Source organism: Chroicocephalus ridibundus, chromosome 5 (genome assembly GCF_963924245.1).
Source record: "Chroicocephalus ridibundus chromosome 5, bChrRid1.1, whole genome shotgun sequence".
Lineage (NCBI taxonomy): Eukaryota > Metazoa > Chordata > Aves > Charadriiformes > Laridae > Chroicocephalus > Chroicocephalus ridibundus.
In genome coordinates, this window is record NC_086288.1 from 34,677,459 (window position 1) to 34,691,363 (window position 13,905).

Sequence of the window (13,905 nt, forward strand, 5' to 3'; positions counted from 1 at the left end):
CGGTGACATCTGCATGGTGTGCACTTTTCGATTTGGTAACAAGCACCTCCGCTTAGCTAGTAGAGCAACAATGTTATCAAGGCCATTGCTTGTTTACAGGTACCTAGAAAAGCAGAAAGAGATGTGGCCAAGACCTGTCAAAGATGCACTTTTAAAAATGTGTTTCTCCACTTGGCAAGGAGTATGAATCTAAAGAAAGCAGTTTAAAAAATGATTTCAGCTCATTTACACAAACTGCCTGCACCAGAACAGGAGGATCAAATTATGAAGTCTCCAGAGCCAAAACGAGAATCTCAGGCCTCATTTCCATTACTGAAATCTCAGTAGTTTCTACTATTGATTCTTGCCCGAGCGTGATTAGATTTTAATGATGTTCTGCTGTCTCTACCTACACAGGCATAGCAGCAAAGCATTGGTCAAGATGAATTAATCAGGACTTACGCGTCTGGCTGCCACGGGCATCATATCAAACATTTTGCAACTGGCGAATGTGCCAGCTGACTGCTGTGCCTGAGAACGCTCCAACTGGAAACCCTATCTGCAGTGATTTGCTGCCAAGTGTGGGGGGAAGCAGCAGGCAGTACCACTCGAGTCCATCCTGTGGGCATCTCTCCTTCCCAGTGATGGAAAGCCTCGATGTCTGGCAGTTGTCCCTCAGCCTCCGACAAAAGTGAGGGGCAGGCTGGGTCCAGTCCTCCAGATGGTACAGCCATAATTGTCAAAGCAGATGGTTCTGTTTAGGTTTGTGTACTGTACTCATTTCCCTGCTATCTACTTTAGAGTAGGGGTGCCAAGTGGGTCTGTTGAAGTTACTCCTATGTGAGTGACCTGTGCAACTGCAGAAGCAAACAAGACCTGGGGTCTGCTCTCCTCCATACCCTGCAATAAATCCCCAATGAATGTGCAACGAGGGTGTCCACGAGGAATTGCTCCAGCGTGGCTCTCAGCAGGGGCAAGTTTCTGCTTCTCCAGCCTAGGAGCCAGCCTTCTCCCACAGTGCCGTAAGTCAAAGGCAGGCCCCTTACGCCAGAGACATACTCACTGCCAGCCCCACAAACAATCGGGCAGACTGGTTTCAGCCTTGGGTGAACGGCACCAGCACCTCCCACTGTGATCTTCAAAACGGTGCCTCTGAGGTGGGACACAGGGTGTGCCTGTGCAGGTCCCCGATCCAGGACACACTCCCCCTACAGCCCTGCATGCCGGCAGAGCTGGAAGCTGCTCCCCTTTGCACAGGCACACCAGTCTGAAACTGCTTCGGAGACCTCTAGAGTAGGATGCTATATTTGATGGCAAGTTGGGCGTGAGCTCTGTAATTACCTAAGTGGTAATTATGGAAGCGCACAGTGCCCTTTCTTTGGCATATGCATCCTACCATACAATGTTCTGTGTCTATAATCAGTGCTTACAGCTTTTATCTGTCTGTGTTTTAATGCCTTATACAGCAGAGACCGAACACAAAACCTCTTAAAAAATTTAAACTGTTAAGAGCTTCCTGCAGCGAGCATGTATGTGTGTGCATGTCTGTGCGCTCACCCCATCGAACCCTTCCATCCTTTCTTGTTGGATCTGTCTCTACCACTGCAGTTCATTCTCCCCCACCCCAAGTGCTGCAATTCGTCTGCTGTTGTGTATATATAGCCCTTTCTGCCCTCGGGCCATCCAGTATCTCTGCCTACTGCTGAGAATTGTTATAAACATTTGTTATTCTTCCGACATCCAGGCAACCGAAATACTTTTCTAAATGTGGCAAGGTTTCTGCAGTTTGATAGCATCACTCAGTGATGGCAAACAGTACTGTTATTTCTCTGTGTCCAATTTCAGAACACCGAGGACAACATGCACATTACAAGGAGTTGGTAATTAAACAAGAAAAGCATCTCTGAAATTCTTGACATTTCATAAGCTGTCAGAAGTGCTGGCACACAAATATATCACAAGGCAAGAAACTCCCATAGAAGAGTGGCAGTACCCTGTCTCTACCTCCACAAGGAAGCTGAGAGTCAAGATTGGAGTTCTGAAGCTTCCCTTTCGAACGCAGACACCAAACTGATGGGTGTGCCATAACCCCGCAGGCACAGAACTGCTCTGCATTCCAATGCTTTTCCTATTAATACTTTATCTCCTTTTTGAAGCTTTTACTCTTCCAATCCAAAATTTCCAAATGCAGATGCCTGAAGTCAGGCACTTAAAATCCTTATTTATGATGCCTGTCATATGCAGCTGGCTATTCACAGAAGCAGACCACCAACGAGACCAAATTAATTAAGATCCACAAGCATCTCCAAAAAAGAAAACAACAAACCAGGAAGTTTAAATGTCTCCAAGTAGGGTAAAGAGACACATTTGCAACAGTTACACTTGGTTTATAATCGTGCAAAAAAAAAAAAAAAAAAAGTGAATTGACTTCAGTACATGCTAGAAGGATGGAAACCTGCCCTGTGTATTTCAGAGTATTAAAAGCTTGAAAGCAGACAAGGCAAGTTAAATATCTTCATTGCAAGTTAAACATCTTCACAAACAGTTTCACCGATGAACATCTGAGAAGAAGAAGCCATCTAATGCATTTATCTAGAGGACAATAATTAATCTGAAAAGACAACGCATTCCACATAAATGAGCTGGCAGCAGTTTAAGGTGAATGACAGATTATTCCCTATCACAAAAAACTCCAAATTTTGTCTATAGACACAGCAGTCACCAGATCCATCATAAGCATCTCACAATTTTAGACACAAATCATCAAGAGATGATTTTTCAGCCTGTCCCAAGCAAGATGATACTTAAAAAGAGGGAGAAACTAGCTTTACCAGCAGCACTTGCTTCAGAGGTCCTTGATAGCACTTGCTCCAAGAAGCAAGGATAAAAGAAAGGCAGACCTCTCCACTTTTAACTCAGGGGTACGCCAAAGCAGAACTCTTTTGTGACTACACTCAGGTGAATAACATCCTTTTTCACAAGCTAATGCTTGGGAACATAGACCTTACTGTCCCGTACTACCTAGTAACAGATACTCTCAGCTTAACTGCAAGTCATGGATTAGCTCCCACTGACCTTTCACTCAGGTCTGACTCGAACTGTGAAATTGAGATCGTGTCCCATCTGTTCAGAAGCAGGATTGATTTAACTGACTTCAGTTCACATTGCTTAAATCTACTACTTAGATTGTGCCTCCTCCTAACACTGAATATGCAGATGTATCTGTAAAATTATCTACACATGAGGTATTTTCATCTATTGTATGTATACAGTAGACACAAGATTTATCCTTCATCAACACTCTACATAATTTCCTTTTAAAGCAACTGATGTACCAGTAGACACTGATTATAAAATTGCTACACAAATGGAGTAAGCAGCCACAGATTCAAAGTATAGTAAAATCAAGAAAGGTACTTACCTGCTTTGCTGCTGTAGAAGAAATTTCTTTTTTTTCTAGAAGGTTCAGAAGGTCAGCCATCATAAGAGAACTGATTGGGCTAGGGAAAAAGGGGGCATAAGTTACCTCAGAATAAGGTGAGTAATACATCTAGGCTATTGTTGCTTGCCTAAAGATCACACAGTTAGCATCACAGAATTTTCTAGGTTGGAAGGGACCTTTAAGATCATCGAGTCCAAGCACCAACCTAACACTGATAAGAACCATCACTAAACCATCACTTCAGCAGGACAAGCTAGTATTTTCCCTTAAGATAAACTATATTCAAATTTGGTACTGATCGCCTGATTATGCCTTCCTTCTTTGGAATATGAGGATGGTAAGGCTCTGATTACTACTCTTAACTACATGGTCATCTTCTCTGCAAGGTATTTGGTGAAGTTCATTCAGCATGACAATGTCAAGGCCTACGTATTACTGCCTAGCCTAACAAACTTCACAGAAAATAACTAAAGCAGAAGCGAGGAACAGAGTGACACGATACTATTCATGGTACGTGAGAAAAGGATCACTTTTATTTCACCACTGTAGTAATCAAGAAGCCTGACCTTTCCTTTACTGTAAGGGAATGTTCTTTCAAATAACTGAGCAGGACATTGAGAATCCAGCCGATCACTTTCTTCGGTTTCATCTGTGTCTGTTTTACCACATTTTCAAAGAACTCTGTTAATCCATCTTCATTCTGTTTGAGAGAAGTTAAATGCACAAAAAAAGATACCAGAGTGCAAACGATTAATTATACAATTACATTTGGAGTATAAATACTTAATCCTAAAGTAAACTTGGTTTTGCGAATTCATTCGAAAGTCACAAGACTTTGAAGTGATTTTATTAACATAACAGCAAACAAACTATGTTACATCCAGAATAGGTACATACAGCTTATCTGCCAGCCTGTCTGTTCCAATGGAACTTCCAATAAAAGAGCAATCTTAACTCTTAACTCCTCCCTAAAATTAGCATCTGGGGAGAACCTTTCTCATCTCCTCATGTATTTTAAGTACACATAATGCTAGAAAATATAATGCTGCGATCTAACAGGCTGTTGCGCTACCTTTTACCAAGAAGAGATTTTTCCCAAAACCATCTACAGTCATTTCACTCGATCTTGCAATCGCTTCCATTTATTTTGGATTGAAGGAGTAAGTTTAGCTTGCATTCACCCTCCAATGATATGGAAAGGTCATACTGTAAGAAGCAGTTTTATTTTTCTAGTTTTTTCAGAGAAGCTTTGTAAGCTTTTGCACAGCACCCTAAATGCTCAGAAGGTATGACAGTAGGGGATTCAATTTATAGCTAAGTGAAATCTGAGATTGTTTTTAGAAGAACAGATACTGCACAGTCTGTTGAATGCTGTGCTGTGTGTCATCAAGGCATTGATGGATCTTTAACTGTAGCACAGAACTCATTAGGTCTACTGAAGGCTGAAGGGATATTAAGTGGCAGCTCCTACCTTTTCAAGGAGGAATCCAAATCCAGCGTGCCACTGGACTTCTGCAGTGTGTAGCATAAACCCACAGGAGAACACGCCAGCTTTCAGAAGTTGAGAGGTAACAGTTTGGAGCCAGCCAAGGAGCTATTCTAAGTATACTGTCATCACAGCAAAAACATTTCCCAAGCACACGCTGACTGCAGCCAGATCTCTGAACGGTTCTGAGCAAAAAGAGTGCAGCTACACACTAAACCAAAGGCTAACTTTTCCACTCAAACACATCCCATCAAAACAGTCTCACTTGTTTTCAAAGGCAATTTATCACCATAGCAACACAGAATTTTAGACTTTGCCCCTCAAAACTTTCACAACACAAACTTCCAACAACTGTAGATACCACATTTTTCACCAGTAATGATGTACGGCTTTTGAGAAGACTGCAGACTACTGCTCTCTGTTCTGTGAAACAGAACAAAATGCACTTAGACTAATGGTTGCTGTAAAACTGGTGTGACAAAAATCAGACCCGTCCCCTTTACCTTGAGCAAAGAAACCAAGTTCTCAGCACAGGAAAGCCACAAAGGTCTTTTGTGAACCAGAGTAAACCTTGTAACTCCCCCTAGTTATCCATCTGACACATACAGATATAATTCCCTTCTTTTCTAGTAGTATTACAAATTTAACTAGCAGTTACTTTGGAATCAAATTATGTAAAATCTAAGGCTAAGTAGACTAGAGGAACACATTTGGCTTAAAAAACCCACCAGTAAAGGAACGACATGATTACGAAAGCACAGTAAACTAAATTTACAACTGCATGTGTGTTAAGAGGAATTACTAAAATGATCCATTACTAAATACTGTACTCTTTCTAATTCACCTCAGGATTCAACAGCACAAACAAACACTGATTATTTAAACAGCGGGTTCCCTTCCACAAAAACACCTGTCCAATTTAGGTAGGAAAAAAAGTGAGCACGTATAAATGCTGCTTTCTTTACACATGCTGCAGAAGGTTTTACAAACACTCCAGGCAGAGTAGGTCTAGCTACAACATTACGCACACAAAAAAACCCCACGTCTGCGGATGGCATGTGTCTGAATGCAGGCTACACCACACAGATGCAGTATGTCCAACGCTTTCATCACGTAAAGGCTAGAGAGCGGACACATTCAGATTTCTGGATACCAACAGCCTGGCTGGAGCTACAGACAGCTCTGACCCTGCTGCCAGACCTTTGAAAATCAAGGACAAACATACCCAGCCTTCACATTTTAATCAGATGATTTCCAGGCAGCAAGAGCAGAAAAGCCCAGGAATACTCAGACAGACTTACATTTGCCATCGGGTACCAAACCCCATACTCAATACTTGTGCAAATAAAACCAGACATATTCCCCCAACTTCCTCTGCATTTCATTTTAGGTTTTTTCAAGTGACTACCATTTTCTGTAGCCAAAGAGTAGGAAAACCCATCAATAGCTAGACTGAAACAAGTAAGGTAGAATGTCAAAACACCAGAATGACTGACAAAAATGAAACATTTTCCTGATTTTCTTGCCATATTAGAAAAATTCAAGGAAAACTTGATTAGCTTCAATTTCTAGACACTGTACTACCTGAACATGACTTTAGTTTGTTCTGTATTTTGGTCAACTTCCTTCACGTCAAATTCATTCCAACTACACACACACACACACCCCCACACCCCTGTCCCTTGTGATAGAGCTGAGCTCAAAACCACTGCATGCTCTAACATACTGGTTTACAGGAATGCTAAATGACTGTTCTCTCTCAATTCTGAATAATGTATTTTAATCTTTATAGAAGTAAAACCAGAAATCTGGAATTGCAGCACCATGTTTGTGATCCAGGCCCACTTGGTGCTCCCATTACACACCAAATATGCTGTAACTTACTCATTAGACTGTCACCGGCATGAAATCTGACACATCAATATTTCAACCAGATGCAAACTTCTTTCTTTCTTAAACATGGTTTAAAATGATCATTTAATCGTACTGAGATATCAAAAAAACTAGTAGTGGAGTGATTTCAGATGCTTTTTAAATGAGTTTTAAACAATACATTATTTTACAAAATACCATGAGTACAATCTTTAGGAACATTGGGTCTGCAATGCAAACTTTTAATGTTTCCCAAAGAACTGAAGAAGAAAACCACATCAATGTTCTCAAATAAAATATCTTTTTCTGCTTTCTTATTCCCATTTTCACTATCACAGTTCCCACGATAACCAACTGTGAGGTAACAACTGCTGCAAAAATGCGCAAGATTGTCAGGGATAAAAAACCCCAGAAAAATCTAGCTTATTAAAGCAAACAAGCAGAGCAGTCAAAGTTCAAACTTTTTCCCACAGCTTCTTATAAAATGATTTAAGTTCTAAAAATAAGCATCAATTCACCTGCACACCAACATGTATGAGAACAACATGTCACAAACAAAATGGTCAAAACCAACTTCTACAGCATCCCACTTTTGATCGTTTGAAGGATTCACCAATGCAATTGTTTCACCAAAGCAATAAGCCAAAGCCCAAGTGGAACGGCCACTTTTACCTGAGTAAGCAGATAAACAGTAAATGCACAGGAAGGCTTGGAATTGGGAAGAGAAAGGAATTGATCAGACTGATTTTTTCCAACACCATACTGTGCCAACTGATCTATTTTTTGGTTGGATCTCCCCAGACTTCAGCATGCTTTTTGAAAACAAAACATCACATTAGTGTCTATACCAATACATCTTATTTTTTTGACTCAACAGGAAGCAAGATAAGAATATTACAATACCATAACTGGCAAAGTTGTTAGATACCCCTCTTGACTGCGGTATTTGCCACCCTACCAGTTAACACAGCAAAGTAGAAATTGCATGCAGAAATTGAGTATCCAAATACCATGGAGTCTACGTGGCTCAAAGAATTGTATCTTTACAAGTAAGAATGGTTCTGCAGGCAGAAAATCAGAAACTTGTTTTATTTTTGCAATTTATACAAAACTGTCAAAAATGTATCAGTTTACACTTAAGAAATTTCAGATATAAAGATATTAATAGGTAATGCTCTCCTTCCATTTCAGTACATCTTGTAATTAAGCAGAGCAGGAGTCTCAGATTCTCAATACTACAGTACGTACAGGCAGCTACCATATATGAGAATGACACTCAGGAAGCAAACTCAGGAACTAACCTGCATGCTGAAGTATGGTATTGTTTTATTATAACTTTGGTGCATAATGTTTTCTCTAACAAGTTTGCGCAGAAAAGAGATTTTGCATTTTAGAGTCATCCCTCTACTACTGTCGTTTATTTAATGAGCACTCCTGGGCGCTCTAACCTGAAAGAATGCTCATTAGATTTGTGCATCTGGCCCTATCAGCAATCTTCTGCAACTCCTGATGTAAGCTTAACACAGCAACGGACATACCGTTTTCAGATGAATTAAGGTTAACTAGTCTCCCAGTGAACAGGCAAGCAACTTTTATGGAGAGTATACACGCTGACATTCTAATGCACAATAAAAGACAACCCACAATGAAGAATGTATTCACTTCATGCATTCAAATGGATGCATTATCTTATTACAAGCTGAATCCCAAATTTCAGCTTGGAGCTCATTAATTATCTTATACATTACAAAACGGAAAAAAAGTTAAAGGGAAAAAGCAAAGGCAATAGTGAATTTCAGCAAATGGCTGGAAAGAAAGGGCAGCTGATGAGATAAATATATAGGGCTAGTTGATAGAGATGACAGAACCACTCAGCAGAAGCCATCAATACCAGCAAAACTGAAACGTTCAAGAAGTGGGTTGATGCCAAGTGAAAGGAGTGGGTATACTGGGTCTGGCTGGGATGGAGTTTATTTTCTTAAGAGGGTGCTGTGTTCTGGATTTGTGCCTAAAGCAGTGCTGACAACATGCCGGTGTTTTGGCTACTGCTGAGCAGCACTTTCTCTTTTTCCCACTCTGCCCCCCACAGCGAGTAGGCCAAGGGTGGGCACAAAGTTGGGCAGCAACACAACCTGGACAATTACCCCACATTGACCAAGGGGATATTCCATGCCTATATATAACACCCTGCTCACAAGGAAAAGTGAGGGCAGGGGATTCTGGGGGAGGTAGCCTTTGTCATTGGTTGGAATCTGGTTGGGCATCAGTCTGCTCGTGGTGAGTGACTGCATTTGCATCACTTTTGGGTTTTTCTCTTCCTCTTTCCTTCACTTAAATAAGTGTCTGTATCTCAAACAACTCTTACAATTCTCTTCCCTGTCTGGAAGACACACACACACTGGTGTGGGGAATAAGCAAGCAGCTGTGGTGCTTAGCAGCTGGCCGTGGTCAACCCACCACAGACGGGGAGAAGAAGGAAAAAAAGGTCAGAAAAAAGGGTTCAGGACCTATCTACCTTTCTGAGCTCTGTTTATTTTAATATGTGAGAAATACATTGATGTGAAAAAAATGCACGGATGGATAGGAATACTGACGGCAAAATCACATTTTGCAGCTTATACAATGAAATAGAAAAGGTAAGAACTACTGATGCCTCTCGATGCTATCACTGCAGCCTCATGACTTTGATGAGATTTATGACTCGCCTTCCCACTGAACAGTAAAAGATCTGCAACTCACTAAAATGGCACAGCACCACAAAAGCAGTTTTCCTAACAGCTTTCCTCAAAAGAAAGAACCATTTTTTTCCTGTAGAACCAGCTTCTTGTACAAGTGTATTAAATTACAGGCACACAAAGGAGGAATATTAGGTAGTTAAGTTAGGGGCACTGTGCTCCTTTTATAGTTGAAGGAAAGGAACTCCTCCAGAGGACAATTTAAAGTACTTATGGTTCCGCTCTGAATCTTACTCTGAATAAGTCCTTCCCCTTCAGTCTCCATTAGTCACAGAGGTAACCAAAGCAGGACACCATCCTAGCTTAACTGGCTATGTGAAATGTCTAACCCCCACACAGTTATCATTGGCAAACAGAGATGATGCAGTTTGTATTTAAGAAGATTATTGTCCTTTAGAATAATTTTGGAAGTTATGAGATTTTTCTGTCACTTCCTTATTTATATCCATATTTGCCAGATCCATTTCTTTCTCATCCCCTCTTCTGAACCTATCCCTGGTAAATTGCATTGTGAGGTTGAAGTTGATGTTGTCCATCCATTTTGTGTATTTACCTAAAAATAAGTAATTTTTTTTCCAAAATAACGTGTAAACCAGATTAACACACACATGAAGCTGAAAGATTTAAACTTTGGGTTTTGCTTCTGCAATCAGGAACACACCTCTATTAATTTGTTACATACTGACAATGTGCCCAGCCTTGTACCAGACCCACAGACAAGAGGAGGCACTTGCAGACAAGGATTTGTCAGCAGGAAGTTGTACATCCGTTGCAGTTAGTCACGGGTGCATCCATGAGTAGACAGACAAGATCAATATTAAATAATAGTTATTTGACTGCACCTTGCACGAGAAACACTTCTAGGCGCACTGTGTATGGTTTCTTTTCCCCACCATTCTATGTATATGGCTCTGAAGTACAGAATATGCGCTGGACGTATTTCCAACTAAAAAACATCCATGAAAACTGACGGCTGATTAATATGACATTTGTAAATCTTTTCAAAAAACGTGCAACTTTGAAGTTTCTAGGCTTATTTTAGCACTTGATCAATAGACCTACCAATAAGGCGAAGCTGTGTTCAGGAAGAATTCCATACTGTTCAACAAGCTTTGCTCTCTTCACACTGGGGAGGTCAGGAAGTCTCTCATGAATCCAATCAATATTTACCACTTGCTGATGGTTCATATTAGCTGGCAAAGATTTTGCATCGTACAGAATTAGAGGAGGAAGGTTTGGCTCTGGCATAAACCTAGTAAAAATGAAAAAAAAAAAAAAACCTCCTTTATAACTATTTTCAGTCAGAAGCTAAACAACAAGGAATAAAATTTATATCACAAATTTATACTTACCTGGAAGTTGTATGGCTATTTCGACTAAACAAAATAGTAAAAATTCATGACTTGGTATATCACTGTTAAGTAGTAAGAGATCAGCCCCTGAACTGCTGCAATGCCTCTATTCTCTGAGTATTTGCCACTGATTGTCAAAGAGTCGATGAAAGGAAAGGGGTAATTAACACTTCTGCACCCAAAACAATAATTAAAAAAATCCAGTAAAAACAATAAGAACAGATATGGAAATAACCCACTCCTTTTGGCATCAAGCATGAATCGTGGATCTGGACAAAAGCGGGAGTGGACTGCAGGGTAAAACCCAGATTGACAGCCAGCTGCCAGGAGTGATCTGGGCAGGTTGTAACCTTTTCCAGATTAACTTCAAAAATCTTGGTGAAATCTCATGCTGTGCTAAAAGCAAAGTTACTGTGCTCAGCAGGGTGCCATCACAGAACAAAAGGTTCCCTTAAAGAGAAGACCAATTCAAACCACTCAAATAACTGCGATTGAAGCAGAAACCTCACTCTTACATGATCAAATGAGGGGTTCAAAAAAAATATCAGAAGAAAGGACACTGGGCACCCTCTACCTTTACTATAATAAATTTTATTTCAAATCTGCCTAAACATAGATTTTAAGTTTAATGTAAAATGTGCTTACTGCTGTAAGTTACAAACAAGCTGAAAAACACAGTTTAATACTGATCATAGTCTTAGTAATAGTAATAATCTTTCTGGTCTTTATTTGAAATATCTTAGATTCACCAGTTTTGCCTAGTTTTTCATGAATTTTCTTTTGCCTTTGTTCCAACTAGTCTTGTTAAATAAGCCTTATGTCAGCCCCTACCCTATTCACAAAATGATCACTGCCTTTTCTGCTGCATTTCTACAAACAAGAATTTAAAGAGCAGATTTAAATTTAAAGTTTGTGGGAAATTTCCAAAATCCTTGCTCTGCTCTAGTAAGATCAGGCTAGAATATAGATAAGTAGATCTAACAGGAACACAGATATGGCAAAGCTAAGAGGCTCTGAAGTTCTCCTGCAGAACTACAATTCTCCATCTGGGAAGTGAACTCTGTGAGTAACAGGAAGACTGTCTATGGGATGCAAACTAGGGAACTATTGGGAGGATCAGCACTAAGATGGCCCTAACGAGAGGAGGAGGCAGGCATGCACAGAGCAGAAGAAGGGGTGCCCAGAGCAATCAGCAGTTACTGAGCTGCATCACTCTTCCCCATCCCATCCAGACGCCACTGTGACTACCTCCCATGCTAGGGCACCAAGCAGCTGTGCTGCTGCTTTGCAGCGTTGCCTCAGCGCTTGTTCCCAGCGGTGCTGCTTTCCAAGACGACCCATGCCTTGTTCCCCGGCCCTCTGGCTAAATTCTTCTTGGGTGGTTGTTTATGGTTTGATGGCTGTCATCTCACACTGGTGGAAGGCAAGAAGTACTTCACAAGGAAACGTCTTCATTAGGTCTACAAAGATTTAATGGTAGAAGCCTGCCTATGAATGCTGCACCTTTCAGTAGTAGTGAGGATTTTCAAATAGTGATTGCGATCTATGATCACAGAATTTAAGCATGGACTTAAATAGCAGGGCCAGCTATCTGAAAATCATTTCCCTCAGCATTTTCTTAAAGCGGGAGTAAGGCTTAACTCACAATATTCTTAGATTTTTTGTCTGCCGTTCTTAAGAAGATGTGTGTACTGGCCACAAAGTAAACCTTCAACTTACCCACATTGAGCTACGGTACTCCAGCTTAGTTTTTGGGAAAGGTCTATGGGTTTTAGCAGAGATGAGACACAGTTCTAGATCTGAACTGCTCAGACAGTTTTGACAGGTCTCTTCCCCTTCCAGTGGAAAGTAAACTTCCAAAACATACTCACTATGCTGACTAACTTTATATGCTCATTACTCTGATTATACTTAAGAAACAAATTCTCAGTTCTCGAAACGTTAACTTTATTAAAAAAAAATACCGATAATCCTGTTTTCCTTCTTTGTCTCTCATTGGTACAGTGCACCTGAAATAAAAACAAAACAAGTAAGATGTGGTAAGTAGTACACCACAGGACTAGTTTTATGGCAAAAACAAAACCCAAAAACTTCTCCTCATGAAGATCCAGAGAGCTTCCTAAGGCTGCTTCAAAGAATGTGTGTATGTCACATGGACACTGCTTGATATAGCACACAATCTGTTGTGAAAAAGCCTCGACTTTAAGAATATATTACTGCCTGTGAGGAGACTATGCCTGTAAACATTAGCTTTAGAAGACAGAAGTTGAGCAATACTACATTACCTCTCCTGATCATATTACTAGGTATCCCTGGCACTCTAAAGCTGCTGTTCCTGATGTTCCTCCAAAATAAAAACTCACCCAAGCTTGGAATCAAATGCTCTTGTTTCATTCAGAATTGTTCCTCCATTTTCAAGTTCTTCAATTTGCCTCTGTATTTCATAGTCTGACAGAAACAGAAGAAAAATAATAAGCTTGTTATACTGCACTACTAGCTTTTGTACACTCCACTATTTCATTTTTCACTCCTATGCAATAATGGAATAGTTTGTTGTTTTAACCTTAATGAAATAAACAGCAGTAGTTACAGGCAGAATTATCAGTCACTGTCTCTTTCTCCAGCACTGCTTCTTTTTTTGCTTGTTTTCCTCATCTTCTTTCATTCCCATTAAATAGAAAACATTTTCTCCCAGGCACTGCAGCCAAGCCATACATTGCTAGTGACTGTCCTATTACCCAGTTGAGTTTTCTTTTGGAGATGTAATAATCATCCTTTCTTGCTGATACCAAAGCTGCATCTGAACTTCATAACACACCACCTACCGTACTCAGTGGAAAGCAATCATCTGCGTTGGAGGACACAGCTACTACTAACGTATTTCTGCACTAAACATGCTAGGCATTGAATCATTTGCTTTATTCTTCTTGCAGGCAGAGGGTTAACCCCGCAAAAACACTGCAGACTAACACGGTTGCTATCCCCATGCTAAGGTATATTCTGTCAGGGAGCAACAAGAGCAGGGCTGCTCCACAAAGG

At 40.4% G+C, this 13,905-nt stretch overlaps 1 protein-coding gene across 1 annotated transcript in view; it reads right to left on the minus strand.

The window, feature by feature from the left end:
- GATB (glutamyl-tRNA amidotransferase subunit B) overlaps positions 1–13,905 on the minus strand; it is a 43,065-nt gene that overhangs the window by 5,253 nt on the left and 23,907 nt on the right. Inside the window, exons 7-11 of the mRNA XM_063335465.1 lie at positions 13,230–13,314; positions 12,831–12,875; positions 10,577–10,766; positions 3,988–4,121; positions 3,401–3,479 (exon numbers count right to left, since the gene is read on the minus strand). Of these exons, the coding sequence (XP_063191535.1) occupies positions 3,401–3,479; positions 3,988–4,121; positions 10,577–10,766; positions 12,831–12,875; positions 13,230–13,314 (533 nt within the window). The remainder of the gene's footprint in view (positions 1–3,400; positions 3,480–3,987; positions 4,122–10,576; positions 10,767–12,830; positions 12,876–13,229; positions 13,315–13,905) is intronic.